General features: G+C 34.0%; 3 protein-coding genes across 5 annotated transcripts; 1 reads left to right on the forward strand and 2 right to left on the reverse strand.

Moving 5' to 3' along the window:
• Nucleotides 1–98: 98 nt before the first annotated feature.
• LOC17884595 (G-type lectin S-receptor-like serine/threonine-protein kinase At4g11900) lies at nt 99–3,364 on the reverse strand. Of its 2 annotated transcripts, XM_023780526.1 has the most exons (7): nt 2,022–3,364; nt 1,814–1,951; nt 1,568–1,722; nt 1,211–1,421; nt 895–1,132; nt 584–734; nt 99–483 (listed from the first exon to the last, which is right to left on the reverse strand). In XM_023780526.1, the coding sequence occupies exons 1-7, from the start codon at nt 3,361–3,363 to the stop codon at nt 181–183; spliced, it is 2,538 nt and encodes an 845-aa protein (XP_023636294.1). In that variant the 5' UTR covers nt 3,364; the 3' UTR covers nt 99–180. The 2 variants fall into 2 exon arrangements, with proteins under 2 accessions (XP_023636294.1, XP_023636295.1); XM_023780527.1 differs by lacking the exons at nt 99–483; nt 584–734 and having other exon boundaries at nt 1,001–1,116.
• Nucleotides 3,365–6,162: 2,798 nt separating this feature from the next.
• On the forward strand, nt 6,163–7,858 carry LOC17881795 (cysteine-rich receptor-like protein kinase 45). 2 transcript variants are annotated; one of them, XM_023780528.1, is made up of 6 exons: nt 6,163–6,282; nt 6,362–6,459; nt 6,586–6,796; nt 6,889–7,126; nt 7,211–7,349; nt 7,426–7,858. In XM_023780528.1, the coding sequence occupies exons 1-6, from the start codon at nt 6,195–6,197 to the stop codon at nt 7,732–7,734; spliced, it is 1,083 nt and encodes a 360-aa protein (XP_023636296.1). In that variant the 5' UTR covers nt 6,163–6,194; the 3' UTR covers nt 7,735–7,858. The 2 variants fall into 2 exon arrangements, with proteins under 2 accessions (XP_023636296.1, XP_006288055.1); XM_006287993.2 differs by having other exon boundaries at nt 6,163–6,264.
• Nucleotides 7,859–8,514: 656 nt separating this feature from the next.
• On the reverse strand, nt 8,515–15,702 carry LOC17882177 (G-type lectin S-receptor-like serine/threonine-protein kinase At4g11900). Its single transcript, XM_023780346.1, is given in 15 exon segments — nt 8,515–8,598; nt 8,759–8,853; nt 9,158–9,395; nt 9,524–9,734; nt 9,882–10,036; nt 10,110–10,238; nt 10,313–11,619; nt 12,420–12,715; nt 12,813–12,963; nt 13,204–13,441; nt 13,563–13,773; nt 14,016–14,170; nt 14,253–14,381; nt 14,456–15,420; nt 15,422–15,702. Coding segments are annotated over 15 exon segments (4,581 nt in total). The 3' UTR covers nt 8,515–8,578.
• Between the last annotated feature and the right edge of the window lie 2,025 nt (nt 15,703–17,727).

A 17,727-nucleotide genomic window follows, 5' to 3' on the forward strand; every position in this document is an offset into this window, starting at 1 on the left:
TCTGGAATGGTGATTATTAGGAAATTATAATTTTAAAATAAAAATTTCATAATATTAATTTGCTGTAAAAAAATATTACTATTAACTTTTATCTTCTTGTAAACAATATGGTGTGATTAAAAATAATACACTTATTAGATGATCATACAAATATTTTTACCAAAAAAGTATTGTTATTTTTCATCGTGGTTCAATTTCTGTCTGCGTTGCTTCATTTGTGGAGAACGCGTAGTCAGATGACGATGCTAACTGTTGATCACTGGTCAATACGTTTGAGAAGGTTGGTTGTTTTGGAATTGGGAGATTTTGATCGTTGCTCAACATATACACGATTTGCGATATTGTTGGTCTATCTTTAGGATGATCTTGAACACAAAGAAGTGCTATGTGAATGCACCGCATCACTTCTTCTAAATCATTCGAACCACACAATGCTTTATCTATAATGCTTACACCTTTTGTTTCACACCAAGATTCCCATGCCTGAAGATGATCAAGAACATATATTTTGGGTTTGATCTAAGCTAAGTTACTTGTTATTTATTAATAGAAATAGATGATATTGAACAATAGAAAAACTTACATATGCAATAAGGCTGTGTTTTTGGTCGTTATGAAGAAACCTTGTAGCCTTTTCCCCTGATATGATCTCCAATAACAATACCCCGAAGCTATATATATCCGATTTCTCTGAAATCATTCCGCCTAATGCATATTCCGGTGCCATATAGCCGCTACAATTAAACCAATGATTTAGGTTTTCAAACATCATTTATAAATTGTAAAGACAAAGATACCATTTTAATGTTTGTCAATATTGTTTGGTGTGTCTAAATAAAAAAGTACCCTTTGAAACAAATGAAACAATTGAACTCATAGGAGATGTACACTCACAATGTTCCGACGATTCTTTGGGTGCTATCATCGATTTGCTTGACACCAAAGATCCTGGCAGTTCCAAAATCCGAGATCTTAGGATTCATATCATCGTCGAGAAGAATATTGCTTGCCTTAAGATCTCGGTGAATGATCCTAAGACGTGAGTCCTCATGCAGATATTGAAGTCCTCTTGTTGTCCCATTTATTATTTTCATACGGGTCTCCCAATCCAATTCCCTAGATTTTAAAGAGTCTATATATATGTACCCCAAAACAAAAATGTCATGTCACATTTGAAATTAATCAAAGAGTAAATATATTTAACACTCACCAAAGAGTAAGATGTCAAGGCTCTTATTAGACATGTACTCATAAATTAGTAGCTTCTCGTCGCCTTCAACACAATATCCTAAAAGCCTCACCAAGTTCTTGTGTTGAAGTTTTATGATCAAAACTACTTCATTCTTGAATTCTTTCATACCTTGACTTGATTTTTTTGAAAGCCTTTTGATCGCCACATCCATCCCATTTGCAAGCTTACCCTAGCGTACAATTAAAATCACTTCAATCAAAATTTCTATAGTATATAAGATTGTAACCAAGCTGATATTCAAACTAGCTCTGTGAACATTTTAGGAACTATTTGTATAGAACTTTAGCAGTATTAATCGTATTGTTTAGTAAGTACCTTGTAGACCGGGCCAAAACCACCTTCTCCTAACTTTTTTTCCTCAGAGAAAGAATTTGTCGCAGCCATTATGTCATGTAGATTCAGGTAACACATATTTTCTCCATCATCATCAATTAAGCCACCTTCTAATAGCTCTCTGCTCTGTTTTTCCTCTGCGTATAACTCGTATTTCAGAAATTAGTGAACAAATCTTAAAGAGTGGCATGAAAAATTTATGTAAATTTCCAAAACCAATTGTCCCACCTGTTTGTGTTCCTTTTCTTCTTCTTGTTGAAGAAATATAACAATACAAACCTACCAAAAGTGCAGCACCAGCTGCTACTAGCAATGACAGTACAATGGGTAACACAAGGCTTATGCCTTCAGAATGTTCTGTTTTTCCTGAGTAAAAAATGACGCTTAGAAATGTGTCAACATATTTTTCTCATTTATTATCGAAAATGATGCTTACCCTGGTTTGAAGTTGTAGTTGAGATGTTTGACAATGGAGGTGAGATGTTTGACGCTTTAGGTGAGATGTTTGAAGATGCAAGTCTAAGAAAGAATGTGTTTCCCTCATTTGCATCGAGTTGTTGAAGATTGAAAGCGTTTCTTGTCCACATTAAACACTTGTTGTTGTCCAACGCGTAAGCCTGGCAAGAACAATTAGCTAGGCAAGCTGAAGCACATGTGGTAACAAGACTTGATGTCAAGATCAACGTTATTGGATCACTGGCTAATTTAATGTTCTTAATAGGAACAAACTTGTCATTTCCCTTGCCACATTGAAGCTTGGTTTCCCTTTTACAACCACCAGAAAAATCATTCACGTCGTCCCATCCTTGGCGAACTACTCGTTCGAAACCAGGAACACATCTACAAGGCATCTCCTTTTGGTTTTCATTGCAAATCCCAAACGATCCACAATAATTGTAAACCTCACATTTATTTTCAGGTTGAGACCATGTCGTTTCCCAAACCTGGATATCGGCATTCCAAATGTGCAGCCCGAGCTGCCCCGAAACATCTATGACCAAACGAGCTATGCTATCGGGATAATCAACTACTGAATATGTAATGTAAGACTCATCCACATTCAGTTTGAAACTAACCGTATCTGGAAAATTCTTGAAAGCTCTAAGTCGAGGATCCCATGGTCCACTCGACCAATATGACTTTGATCTATTCCAAACCGTTATAAGGGAGTTTGAACGATGGTCAAACTCGAGAGAGTATCGACCCGGTGATGGATCTGTCAAGCCTTTCCAAGAAGTGAGACGTTGGTCTCTCAATTTGAGTTTAGCGACTGGAAGCCAAGTATCCGAAGGATGATCAAAGCTCTGCCACAACACAGCTGCGGAGGAAGAAGACACATCTCTCAAGACTAGATTACCATTATCAAGCAAAACAGCTTGAACATCCTTGCCCTTACTAGAGTTAACACCGGTTGACCAAATTGCTCCATTGTATATATTGTTATGGAGAATTAAGTTTCCATTTGAGATATTCAAAAAGCAGTTATGAGAATCTATCCCTCTGGCAGGAGATTCTCGATTCGCGACCCAAACAACCGTCCGTGGAGAGGATTGCCTGTACCACATGCCTATGTAGAAGTTTCCATATATACCTGGAGTTGGGTTGAAGATACCAAGTTCGAAAATATCACCACTGGAAACAAGCGTGTCAAATCTTGGAAGAGGTTGATTGGTAGAGATGATGGTTTTAGTAGAAGAATAAACATGTGAAACTTGAAATGACAAGAACATCAAGACTCCGTAGTATACGAGTAATACAGTCTTCTTGCAAGTCTCCATGGTCGTGTGACCGTAAGTTCTCGCTTGAAGATAATGAAAAATGAAGTTATAATATGGCAGTTACATAACGACGAAACTTCTTGACCCCCAAGAGTCAACTCACTTGGACAGAGTTAGAGCTGTCAATCGGTCCGTCCACCGCCCATTGGACGTGTCCATACGTACAGATTTATTTATGGGCTTTTTCTGCACGGGTCAAAATGGATACGGGTCTAAACTGTGTTCACGTACAATAAAGATCATGTCCAGATGGACATGCCCATGGACATCCTACTTTTATTCTTATTATTTTTCTTCTTAACATCTGAATTGAAAGATGAATTTTTATATTCTATATTTTATACTATTATTTTTTATTGAGACTTTAATTATGATTATCTAAAGATTAACATATTAAGTTATCCAAAAAATTTTATTTTCTATATTATTACTTTTAATTTTCTATACTATACTATAATTTTCTATAATAATATAGAAAAAAAATTATTTTCTATATTATTATTTTAAAGAGACGAAGAAGAAGATTTTTGTTTTTACCCAAAAATTTTAAACCCTAGATTTTTTAAACAACTGGGCTGTCCACTGTCCATCTGGGTTTGTCCAACATGTCCGCGGACAAATGAGCCTTTAGCCCAATTGGCCAAAGTTTTGTTTGGGCGTGTCCATGGTCCGTCCGTAATCGTTTGGACTGGACAAACCCACGGACGGCCCGCCCAATTGACAGCTCTAGACAGAGTCCAGCGCAACTTCCACTAAAAGGAAAATAAATCGAACCTATCAATTTTTGAGGGAGTCCACTAGAGATTTAAAACAATCAATTCGGATAATCTATCTCAATATTTGTACATTTTGAAATTATAATAGTTTCTATATTAAGACATTTTGTAAAAAAGAACAAAACAATGTATTAACGTGTAGAGACATACAATTGTTTATTTATATTCATTATTATATAATTGTTTATCTTTTTGTCTGGTTTTATTTGTATTCTTTGTAAAATATAAATTAACTGTATTTTTTAAAATATTAATGAATGATTCTTTCCGTAATCTATTGATTATTCATTATTGTCGTCTCGTCGTTATTCTCAGCTCATGGATTTATTTTGAGAAGATATTATTCTTTTTTATTTTATTAATAATCTATATTTTTGGTTTTATCTATTATCGTTTGTATATTATTGGTTACTGTTGTGAATTGTATTACTTGGACAAGTAGATATTGTATGTGATCTACACGATTGCAAGTTACTTATAGGTTATATAACTTTCAAGTTTCAAGTTATTAGCTGTAGTTGTTTTCTCTCTACAAAGAAGAGCCCGATGATGAATATGGTATCAACGTCGACATTCACACATTACATTTTCTTTGATTTGTATCTTTTCTTACAAAGACAAGGACATCATGTTTGATTTTTGGAAGGAAGACAGTTCTTTCAGAAGAAAATGGAACAGAGCATAAGGAGAATTGTGCACATTAAAGTTACTTGCCAAGAAGACTCTTGATGTGTTCTCGACGCCTCTTAAAAATTGAAACAAGTTCTTAAGGTTAAAATTTTGTATCATTCACAAGAGTGATTGGTTAAGAATCAAACCTTTTGTTAAACGCTTGCCTTGACCGATGGAGAAACATTTTGGACATTGTAGCTCTGCTTAAGTGCTCTGTTAATTTGATCTTGTTTTCTTGTGTTTGTACCGATATCAAGTAAAACCCATATAGGACATCGAGCACTATCTATGACATTGTTTACTGGTGAGAGATCTTGTCTCTTACAAAATAATATCATCTTTTAAAGAATACTCTGAGAGTGAGAGTCACATAAGCATTTTTACTAAGTACATTTATCAAATAATACATAGGATAAAAACATTTTTGCCAACCAAGTATTGTTAATGTTCATCGTGCTTCCAGTTCAGTTTGTGTTAATTCGTTTATGGAGAACTCGTAGTCCGACAACGCTAACTGTTGATTACCGTTCAACACATTTGAGAAAGTTGGTTGTTTCGGGATCGGGAGAATGTTATCGTTGCTCAACATATAAATGATTTGTGAAATCGTTGGTCTATCGTTAGGATGATCTTGAACACAAAGAAGTGCGATGTGAACACACCGCATCACTTCTTTTTCGGAATACGCAGCCACACAGTGCTTCATCTATGATGCTTAAACCTTGTGTTACGCACCAAGTTTCCCATGCCTGAAGTTAATCAAGAACATATATTTTTTTGGGTTTGATCAAATCTAAGTTACCTCTTTTTGATGATAGATAAATGATTTTGGGATATAAACACTTACATAAGCAATAAGGCTGTGTTCTTGGTCGTTGTGAACAAACCTTGTTGCTTTTTTGCCTGATATGATCTCCAATAACAATACTCCAAAGCTATATATATCTGATTTCTCTGAAATTATTCCGCCTAATGCATATTCCGGTTTGTGTAACAAATTAGTCAGCCAATCACTGTGGCTCACGAGAAGGTTAGAGGAAACTACCGAAAAGGATAATAAATGGGTTAAGAAATAGAAGAAAAAAAGAACTATTTCGAGCCACAAAATTTCATAAAAAGACCAATAGTATAGAAGAAAACTATAATATTACTGTTAAAATATTATATTTATTCCAATTAAAAAAAACAAATGAAAAAGAATATTAAAATATCCAAAATGAGTAACAGAAGTCAATGTCTGAATAATAGAAGTCAAGGTCAACTTATTGGACTAAGTCCAACTGTTGAACAAATAACTTGTCTAAGAAGTTCTTCTTTCTTCTTTGGATTATATACTTGGTTTGATGGAAACTGTGAGAGACTGTCTTCTTCTTCGTCTTCGCTATGGCCGTTGCTTTGCTTCTCAATCGCGTTTTCCGGCGAAGAAAGAAGAAGTCTACTGAGTCTATAAGCAGTAAGTATTCACATTCACGTACGTTTCTACAATTTTACCTCTCAGTTCTCTTATCTGATACAAAACCCACAAAATTTATGTTTAATTTGGTTTGCAGCTTATGCAGTTTACGAATTCGATTTCGACACTATTAAAGCTGCAACAAATAAGTTCTCAAATCTGATTGGTCGTGGCGGATTTGGTTCTGTTTACAAGGTTGTCTCTTTAATCTCTTACTAATTCCCCTATACGTACGTTTTCTTAGTACTAATTAGGAATTTTGGATCCGTTTATCATAGGTGTGAAATTGTAATTAAAACTTCCTTTTCAATTATTTTTCAGGGTAGGCTTCAAAGTGGACAAGACATAGCAGTGAAGATATATTTTACAAGTTCAATCAGAGCTGAGAGAGAGTTTCATAATCAACTTGATATTTTGTCAAAGCTTAGGCACAAGAATCTTATCAATCTTCTTAGTTTCTGCACTAAACGAGACCAGCATTGCCTTGTTTATGAGTTCATGCCTAACTCAAGCCTTGATCGTTTTATACTAGGTTAAACAGTCTAAAACAGAGTATTCTTTCCAAATCCAATCACGTCTAGTTTCTAATTCTCATCATTAGTCATTGTGGTTTATATGTTACAGATCCACATAGAGCTTCTCAGCTAAGTTGGGAGATGTGTCGAAACATTGTTGATGGCATAGCTTGTGGTTTACGTTATCTTCACGAAGAATCCGGGTCATGGGTTGTTCACCGCGACATTAAACCTAGTAAAATTCTATTGGATTCAGATCTAAAACCGAAGATCGTGGGATTTGGATTGGCAAGGATGATGCAACAAGGTCAAAACGAAGCTGAATCAACTGAAATTGTTGGTACCGTGTAAGTGAAGTTTTGTGATTTAAGGGGCAATGTTTTGAAGATGTTTCGAGACTGATTCATAAAACGTTTTGAAATATTCTACAGAGGGTACCTAGATCCAGAGTACATGCGAAGCGGACGTGTTTCTGTCAAATCTGATGTTTATGCCTTTGGAGTTACAATCTTGACGATCATTAGCAGAAGGGAGGTTTGGAGTGTGGATGGAGACACTCTAATCGAATATGTGAGTTTATATTTAAGTAAAAGTGTTTATAATGGTTAAGTGGTTCTTTAAACGTAGTTATTCTCTTCTTATATAGGTTATGAGATGCTGGAACAGAGGAGAAGCCATCGATGTGATCCATGAAGTGATGAGAGAAGAAGAAAGAGAAGACTCGATTAGCGAAATCTTGAGATACATTCACATTGCTTTGTTATGTATCGATGAGGATGCAGAGACAAGGCCGAGTATTGATAAGGTTCTTCATTGGTTTAGTTGTTTCTCTTCTCCTTTGCCTGAACCATTCATTGGTAATCGGTTTCTTGCAGAGGAAGAAACATATCGGTCTTGGTCACTGTCTTTATCTCCTGGTCATAGCTCTCTCATGTCACCCATATCTTCACGTTAACGAGATTGAGCATGATCGTATAAGATTAGCTCTGCTTGAGTGCTCTATTTATAAGACTAGTGAGAGTTTATAATGTGAATAACTGAGAAATGATCACGTAATTTCCTGTTGTTTTCTTGAATTGATGCCATAATCCAAAAAACTATTTTCTTCTATTGTTTACTAATGACAGATCTCAAATCTTAAAAAAAAAAAAAAAAAATTTTTAAAGAACACTCCAGTTTAACTAATTAAACCCACTTACCACAAACGAGGATCCAACATATATTTTTATTTCAATGTTTTGTAATGACAAATATGGAATCTTACACAATACAAAAAATAGAATAACTTAGACCATCCTCAATGCAGAGCTCTTAGAGCATTCTTATGTTAATTTAGCATTAAATAAAAATCAAAATACACTTAAAACCTAAGATATGTTATATTATATAAGAACAAAATATAAGTAGAAGAGGCTCAGTTTTCAATTAAATTATTAAACAAATAATAAGATCAATTTTAATAGTCTTGCATTGATGATGCTCTTATAATTAAGCAATAGGAATATTTTTACCAACCAAGTATTGTTTTGTTTCATCGTGCTTCAAGTTCTGTTTGTGTTACTTCGTTTATCGAGAACTCTACCTGTTGATCATCACCGTTCAACACATTTGAGAAAGTTGGTTGTTTCGGAATTGGGAGATTGTTATCGTTGCTCAACATATAAACGATTTGCGATATTGTTGGTCTATCTTTAGGATGATCTTGAACACAAAGAAGTGCGATGTGAATGCACCGCATCACTTCTTCTAAATCATATGAACCACACAGTGCTTCATCTACAATGCTTACACCCTTTGTTTCACACCAAGAGTCCCATGCCTGAAGATGATGATCAAAAACATTTATTTTGGTCTTGATATAAGGTATAAGTTTCTCTTTATGTGTATGGTAGATGATTGATATTGAACTATAGAAACACTCACATAAGCAATAAGACTGTGTTTTTGGTTGTTATGAACAAACCTTGTCGCCTTTTTACCTGTTATGATCTCCAATAACAACACTCCGAAGCTATATATATCAGACTTCTCTGAAATCACTCCACCTAATGCATATTCCGGTGACATATAGCCGCTGAAATAAACCAATGTTGAAAGTTAATCCTTAGGTTATTATTTTATTGTCTTTGCATTGATGTAAAATAGTGTACTTATATTTAACACAATGTTTTAGGTTTTTCAGACATCATTCATAAATAAATTGCAAAGACACTGCACGGAATGAAATTAAAAAACATTTTATGTTTGTGTCACAATATGTAAAACAATGTTTGAAAAGCCAATAATATATCAGTGTGAAAATACTGAGAAACATAAACTTAAACCCAAGATTTTAGCGTTTAAAGCAATTGAACACATACTGAGAAACATACACTTACAATGTCCCAATGATTCTTTGGGTGCTGTCATCAATTTGCTTGCAACCAAAAATCCTTGCAGTTCCAAAATCCGAGATCTTAGGATTCATCTCATCGTCTAGAAGAATATTGCTTGCCTTAAGATCTCGGTGAATGATCCTAAGACGTGAGTCCTCATGCAGATATTGAAGTCCTCTTGTCGCACCATTTACTATCTTCACACGCGTCTCCCAATCCAGTTCCTTAGACTTGAGAGAGTCTATGTGCCCAAAATGGAAATGAAAGAAACGTTGAGAAGACATATAAGAAGATATACTAATACTTATTGTTTCAAAATTTACAATTTTTTTTAGTTTTGAATTGATGATACTGGATCTCAACACTCACCAAAGAGTAATACATCGAGGCTCTTATTCGACATATACTCGTAAATTAGGAGTTTCTCGTCTCCCTCAACACAATACCCTAATAGTCTCACCAAGTTCTTGTGTTGAAGCTTTATTATCAAAACAACTTCATTCTTGAACTCAGTTAGACCTTGACTTGATTTCTTTGAAAGCCTTTTGATGGCCACATCCATCCCATTTGGTAGTTTTCCCTAACAATCAAGATTGCTTATCAATCAGTTTCTTTATTGTAAGATTGTAATCATACTAATTCAATTTCTTTATCCATCAAGAACTTCAGCTCAACCACATTATCTAATATACAAGCTCATGAGTACTAATAATATTGTTATCATTACCTTGTAGACAGGACCAAAACCACCTTCTCCTAACTTGTTTTCCTCAGAAAAAGCATTCGTTGCAGCCATTATATCATGTAAATTTAGGTTATTTATATGTTCTCCATCATCATCAATTATGCCCCCTTCTAATAGCTCTCTGCTCTGTTTTTCATCTGCCAAAAACTTATGTTAGAAACTTGTGAACAAATTTTGTAAAGTATGCGAAAAAGCCAAGACCAATCTAACCTCTTTGTGTTCTTTTTCTTCTCCTTCTTGAATAAATGCAACAATACAAACATACCAAAAATACCGCAGCAGTTGCTGCTAATGATGGTAATACAACAGGTAACACAATGCTTCTGCCTTTAGAATGTTCTGTTTTTCAAGAGAAGAAATATGAACGCTTAAAAATCAACGCATGTATCTCATTTGTTATTGAAATTGCATACCCTGGTTTGAAGTCGCAGTTGAGTTGCTTGAAGCTGCAAGTCTAAGAAAGAAAGTGTGTCCCTTATTTGCATGGTTCTGTTGTAGATTGAAGGCATCTGTTTCAGTTGTCCACAAAAAACACGTATTGTCATCATATGCGTAGGCCTCGCAAGAACAATCAGCTCGGCAAACGTAGCCACACTTTACACCAAGACTTTCTGTAAACTCCATTGTTATAGGATCAGTGGCTAATTTCATGTTTTCAATAGGAAGAAACTCGTCATTCCTCTTGCCACATTGAAGTTTGGTTACCCTTTCACAATCAGCAGAGAAATCATTCGGATCCTCTGCCAATACTTGTTGGAAACCAGGAACACATCTACATGGTGGTTGCTCTTTGTTGTCATCGCAAATCGCAAATGATCCACAATAATTGTAAACCTCACATCTATTATCAGGTTGAGACCATATCATTGCCCATGACTTGGATTCAACACCCCAAGCTTTCAGCATAAACAACCCCGAAACATCCATGACCAAACGGTATGTAATATTGGGTGAATCTGTTACTGAATAGGTAATGTAAGACTCATCCAAATTCAACTTGAAACTCAAGTCATCATAAGTTTTAAGTCTATCATCCCATGGTCCACTCGACGAATATGATAATCCATCCCAAACCGTGATGAGCGAGTGGGTTTTAGGGTCAAGTTCGAGAGAGTACTGACCAGGTGATGGATCCATAGAGCTCTCCCAAGAAGAGAGAAGACGACGTCCAAACTTGAGTTTAGCACCTGGAAGCCAAGTATCAGATGGATGATCAAAACTCTGCCACAACACAGGTGCAGAAGAGTTAGACCCATCTCTCAATACGAGATTACCATTATCATGCAGAACAGCTTGGACATCCTTGCTTCTACTAGAATTAACACCTGTCGACCAAACTGTTTGACCGGTGCTATTATCATAGAGAATTAAGTTTCCATCAAAGATCTTCAAGAAGCAGTTAGAAGTTGGAACTATGGAATCTCGATTTGCGACCCAAACAATAGTCTGTGGAGAGACTTGCTTGTACCACATGCCTATGTAAAAGTATCCGGAGGTACCTGAAAATAAAGGTACTCTGTTGACGAGACCGAGTTCGAAAATATCACCGCTGGAAATAAGTGTCTGAAATCCTAAAAGAGGTTGATTGGTAGAAATGGTGTCAGTTGCAAAAGAAACTTGACAAGACAAGAACATCAAGACTTCGTAGTACGTAAATAAAACATTCTTGTTGCAGATCTTCATGTTCGTAGAGCAGAAGTTACGTTTGAAGATAAGAGATCTATGTAGCAATTACATAATGACAGAGTCTTCTTATTGACCCTCGAGTCAACTCACTAGTGTACAACTTCTTGACCGCAAAGGAATCACTTATCACTATACTCTTCTACTTTTTCTTCTAAAAACAAATATCCTAAAATGAATTCTATTATTTTTGGTATTAATAGTATTAATAATAATATCAAGTTAATTTAATACATTTTACTTTTACAAACGTTGGAAAAAGAGGTTTTACTTTTTGCAGACCTTCCATAATTTTTTTGATATTATTAAAAGAAAAATAAATATTATTATTAAAACTGTATTGTATCATATAAAATTTGATTATTTCGGTTCTAAAATATATAATATCAAAAAATACAAAATATTATTGATAATTCTAGAAAAAATTATATTTTTAATTATTACAAATTATTATTTTTAATCATTAATTAAAAGAAAAAAAAAGTTAAATGATTACTTTGCAATTAAAAAACTTCATCTCTATTATCAAAAAAATAGTGTTCGTCTATTTACAAGAGTAAATAAGTGTGTTGAAATAGATTTTTGCTCTAAAAATAGAGATGAGTTTAGAGATATGCTTTAAGAGCAAACTAGCTTCCAAAAAAAGCAAGAATGATAAGAGTTTACATTATTTCTATAGCTTGAACAAAATTGAAATCTGAAATATAGTAGAATCTACAAATCTGAACATTAATGTTTAACAAAAAACCGAAATTCAGTAAACCCATATACGACAATACATGTTATAATATAAGGGATATGAACATTTACTAACCAAGTATTGTTATTGTTCATCGTGGTTCCATTTCTGTTTGTGTTACTTCGTTTATGGAGAACAAGTAGCCAGACGACGCTACTAACTGTTGATCACCAGCCAAAACGTTTGAGTAACTTGGTTGTTTCGGAATAGGGAGATTGTTATCGTTGCTCAACATATAAACAATTTGTGAAATCGTGGGCCTGTCTTTAGGATGATCTTGAACACAAAGAAGTGCGATGTGAACGCACCTCATCACTTCTTTTAAATCATACGAACCACACAATGCTTCATCTATAATGCTTACACCTTTTGCTTCGCACCAAGATTCCCATGCCTAAAGAAGATTATTAACAAATTTTTGGTTTGATCTAAGCTATAACTTGCTTCTTTTTTAATATAAATAGATGCTATTGAACTATAGAAACACTTACATAAGCAATAAGGCTGAGTTTTTGGTCGTTATGAACAAACCTTGTAGCCTTTTTCCCTGATACGATCTCCAATAACAACACTCCAAAGCTATATATATCAGACTTCTCTGAAATCACTCCGCCTAATGCATATTCCGGTGACATATAGCCGCTACAATTAACCTAATGTTTAGTTTTTGTTTTCTTCCAAATATCAATCACAATTTGTAAGAAAAGACAAACGGAATGAAAAAAAAAAAAAAAAAATACCATTTTCATTTTTATGTTTGTGTTTACAATTCTTAAATAATGTTTCTAAAATATAATGAAAATACTCATAAACATGAACACATATATAAACACAAAATTTTAGCATTTGAAACAATTGAACTCATAGGAGATGTACACTTACAATGTTCCGACGATTCTTTGGGTGCTATCATCGATTTGCTTGACACCAAAGATCCTGGCGGTTCCAAAATCTGAGATCTTAGGATTCATATCATCGTCGAGAAGAATATTGCTTGCCTTAAGATCTCGGTGAATGATCCTAAGACGTGAGTCCTCATGCAGATATTGAAGTCCTCTTGTTGTCCCATTTACTATTTTCATACGCATATCCCAATCCAATTCCCTAGACTTTAAAGAGTCTATATATATATACCCCAAAACAAAGCGTTGAGAAGTCACATATCAAAAGAATTTTAAAGTAATACTTAAGGTTTCAATTTCAAAATTTAGTAGGTTTTGATAAATATATTCACAACTCACCAAAGAGTAAAACATCAAGGCTCTTGTTCGACATGTACTCGTAAACCAGGAGCTTCTCTTCGCTTTCAACACAATATCCTAACAGCCTCACCAAGTTCTTGTGTTGAAGTTTTATGATCAAAACTACTTCATTCTTGAATTCTTTCATACCTTGACTTGATTTTTTTGAAAGCCTTTTTATCGCCACATCCATCCCATTTCTTAGCTTTCCCTGACAGTCAAAAGCAGTCAATTTATCTATTGTATGATTGTAACCACGCTGAAATATAAACTAGCCATGTGAGTACATGTGTGCACCATGTGAAACTGTAGTAACTACTTGGACTATAAGTTTATACAAACCACTTAACCACCTTATCTAATATACAAGTTCATGTTGAGTAATACTTGATTTCAAACTTTACTTGAACCATATTCAAGCTCAATACCAATCATAGACTTGCTACTTATCACCTTGTAGACTGGACCAAAACCGCCTTCTCCCAGCTTATTTTCCTCAGAGAAAGCATTTGTTGCAACCATTATGTCATGTAAATTTAGATAACTTATATGTTCTCCATCATCATCAACTATGCCGCCTTTTAATAGCTCTTTACTCTGTTTTTCGTCTGCGAAAACTCGTGTTTCAGAAACTTGCGAACAAATCTTGTAAAGTGAAAAGTTTATGCAAAAAGCCAAGACCAATCTGACCTCTTTGTGTTCTTTTTCTTCTTCTTCTTGAAGAAACGCAACAATAGAAACATACGGAAAACACAGCAGCAGCTGCTGCTAATGATGATAGTACAACGGGTAACACAATGCTTCTGCCTTTAGAATGTTCTGTTTTTTCAGAGTAAGAAAAATAAAGCTTAAAAATCAACGCATGTATCTCATTTGTTATTGAAATTGCATACCCTGGTTTGAAGTCGCATTTGCGTTGTTTGAAGCTGCAAGTCTAAGAAAAAATGTGTGTCCCTTATTTTCATGGTATTGTTGTAGATTGAAGGCATATCTTGTCCACATCAAACACTTGTTGCCGTCATATGCGTAGGCCTCGCAAGAACAATCAACTCGGCAAGCTGAAGCACATGTGGTGTTAAGACTTGGTGACATTACCAATGTTGCTGTTGGATCAGTGGCTAGTTTCATGTTTTCTATACGAAGAAACTCGTCATTCCCATCGCCACATTGAATTTTGGTTTCCCTTTCACAACCATCAGAGAAATCATTCGAGCCGTTGGAAAATGCTGGTCTGAAACCAGGAACACATCTACAAGGGGGAAGCTCTTCAGAATCATTGCAGATCCCAAACGATCCACACAAACTATAAACCGCACATCTATCATTAGGTTGAGACCATGTCAAAACCCACGACTGAATCAGGTCATCCCAATATTGCAGCATGAACATCCCCGAAACATCTATGACCAAACGATAAGTGTTGTCGTCCGGAGGACCTAGTCTTGCATAGGTGATGTAAGACTTATCCGGAGTCAATTTGAAACTCAATGCATCCCATGCTCCACTTGAAGAATATGACTTAGATCCATTCCAAACCGTGATGAGGGAGTGCGTTCTAGGGTCAAGCTGGAGAGAGTATCGACCCGGTGATGGATCATTCAAGCCTTTCCAAGAAGTGAGAAGTTGGCTTCCAGTGTTGAGTTTAGCACCTGGAAACCAAGTATCCGAGGGATGATCAAAGCTCTGCCACAACACAGGTGCCGAAGAGTTAGACCCATCTCTCAGAACTAGATTACCATTATCATGCAGAACAGCTTCAACATCCTTGCTTCTACTAGCAATAACACCGGTCGACCAAATTGTTTGACCGGTGCTATTATCATAGAGAATTAAGTTACCATCAGAGATTATAAATATTCCCTAAAGTAGGAGACTCTCGATTTGCAACCCAAACAATAGTCCGTAGAGGGAGAGGGACTCGCTTGTACCACATGCCTATGTACCAGAATCTATCAATACCTGTAGTTCGTTCGAAGAGACCGAGTTCGAAGATTTCACCGCTGGATATAAGTGTCGTCTGAAGTCCTAAAAGAGGTTGATTGGTTGAAATGGTGTCAGTTGCAGAAGAGACTTGAAAAAACAAGAACATGATCAAAACTCCCAAATATTTGAGTAACACATTCTTCTTGCAAGTCTCCATGTTTGTATCCGTAGTGACTAGTGCGTAAGCAATTTACATAGTGAAATCTTCTTTGTTGAGCCACGGAGTCCACTCATCACTAAACGCGTAAGTCAAGACTCAAGAGCAAACTTCCAAAATTTTCAGGGAAATAAACTAAATGGGATAATAAAAAAAAAAATACAAGAAAAGGAAATATCATGTAGATGATAAGTCATTTTTACAAGAGAGATTTTACTGCAAAGTTTGGGTTCACTGAACTTCCTTGTTCACCTCTTAACTATATATGAAAAAAAAAGATTTAAGTTAAATTGATGTAGTTATAAGTAAGTTTTCAAAAATTTATATATACAGTATAACCTCTATAAATTAATACTCGATAAATTAATACTTTCTATAAATTAATAAATTTCTCCGGTCCCAAGTTGGGACTAGTGTAATTTTGAACACATTTCGATAAAATAATAAGATAATAATTTTTTGAAAATCCTTTGTAAATATATGGTCCCATCAATATTATAAATTAATAATTAGGTAAAATTTTCAAATTATATGTATATATAGACACATTAGTTTTTGTTAAAGTTTATTTTTACATATTTTTTAAAAAACTTTCCAAATTCCGAAAATTTCTCTATAAATTAATAATTTATCGATAAATTAAAACCTCTATAAATTAATAGTTTTTCATGGTCCCAACATTATTAATTTATAGAGGTTTTACTGTAGTACAATAAATCAATTTAGTCTGTGGAGGATTACGTCGATTTCCTAAAACTTTTCTTTAAGCATCTTAATTTACAATCATCGTAGTTTCAATCAAGGGAAAATATTAAAAATATCCTTTTTCAATAATCTTTTTTCCAAATTTATTTTAAAAAGCCACTAAATTTATAAAATTTAAACAAATATGTCCGTAAACTTATAAAAATACGGGGGAAATTCAAAAATACGCCTTTTAAAAACTTTTTAAAAAACCTTATAAAACTTATAAAAACGACTTAAAATTATTTAAAATATTTGTATCGAATCTCCCAGTAGTAGTTATTATATAGTAGTACCTTATAAAATATATAAAACTTTATAATTTTTTATATTTAAATAGGGGTATTTTTGATAATGTATAGATAAAAGAAGTATTATAAAAAAGGAGTACACCAAAAGCGGTATTTCTCAAAAATTCTCTAAAAATATACATAAAATTACTTTTATATGTGTGTAAAATTATATAATATATATGCATATATAGATATATATATATATATTGTATAAAATTTTAGAACCTTGTAAACTGATTAAAAACCTTTTTAAGCCTTATAAATATTTGGATCGAATCTCCAAGTAGTCCTCCAAATTGGCTATATTGAGCTAATTTCTTTAAATTGATGACAAAAAAAGGAATCTCGTTATTATCAAGAAGTACCCTATAAACTTTATAAAATTTTATAATTTTTTTTTATATTTAAACAGAAGTATTTTTGAAAATAGATAGATAAAAATGACATTTATGAAAAGGGATACACCAAAAAAATGTATTTTTCAAAAATTATCTTCAATTAATCCATAATTATTAGAAATGTTTCAGCAGAATTTATCTTTGAAATTACTTAAATTACTAGATCTTAACAATTTTAAAATTTGTACTAGGGCCTTGGCCACGCTACGTGTGGCTTATTGTATGTATATTCGTTATTTTGATTTTAGATTTTCAGTTTATGTGATATGATTTTGGAAGAGTATCTAATACATGGTTAAATGTAATTTATACATCTATATAATTAATTAGAATATGTTAAATATTAGAAAGGATATGATCACACTTAAGAATTTTTCTTCTAAATCTCTGTATTATACACATTGGCAAATAAACTTTCTATGCATATTCTTTCTCGTAACTTAAGCTCTAGCAAGTTACACACAAACTTACACACATCACCGTCAGATTTATTTCATGATTATGACCAATTCCAGTCGTTAGAGTACATGTATCACTAATATTACAGAAGACATTAAACCATAGTAAGTACTATCTCTACATGAATAACT

This window comes from Capsella rubella, unplaced genomic scaffold (assembly GCF_000375325.1).
Source record: "Capsella rubella cultivar Monte Gargano unplaced genomic scaffold, Caprub1_0 scaffold_6, whole genome shotgun sequence".
In the NCBI taxonomy this organism is placed as follows: Eukaryota; Viridiplantae; Streptophyta; class Magnoliopsida; order Brassicales; family Brassicaceae; genus Capsella; species Capsella rubella.

Bases quoted from the DNA above. Each gene is read 5' to 3' on its own strand.
- LOC17881795 (XM_023780528.1), top strand. From the start codon at position 6,195: ATGGCCGTTGCTTTGCTTCTCAATCGCGTTTTCCGGCGAAGAAAGAAG. The intron at 6,460-6,585 runs GTTGTCTCTTTA...ATTATTTTTCAG, and splicing joins GATTTGGTTCTGTTTACAAG to GGTAGGCTTCAAAGTGGACA. The intron at 6,797-6,888 runs GTTAAACAGTCT...TATATGTTACAG, and splicing joins CCTTGATCGTTTTATACTAG to ATCCACATAGAGCTTCTCAG.
- LOC17884595 (XM_023780526.1), bottom strand. From the start codon at position 3,363: ATGGAGACTTGCAAGAAGACTGTATTACTCGTATACTACGGAGTCTTG. The intron at 1,952-2,021 runs GTAAGCATCATT...TTTTTTACTCAG, and splicing joins AACTACAACTTCAAACCAGG to GAAAAACAGAACATTCTGAA. The intron at 1,422-1,567 runs GTACTTACTAAA...ATTGTACGCTAG, and splicing joins GTTTTGGCCCGGTCTACAAG to GGTAAGCTTGCAAATGGGAT.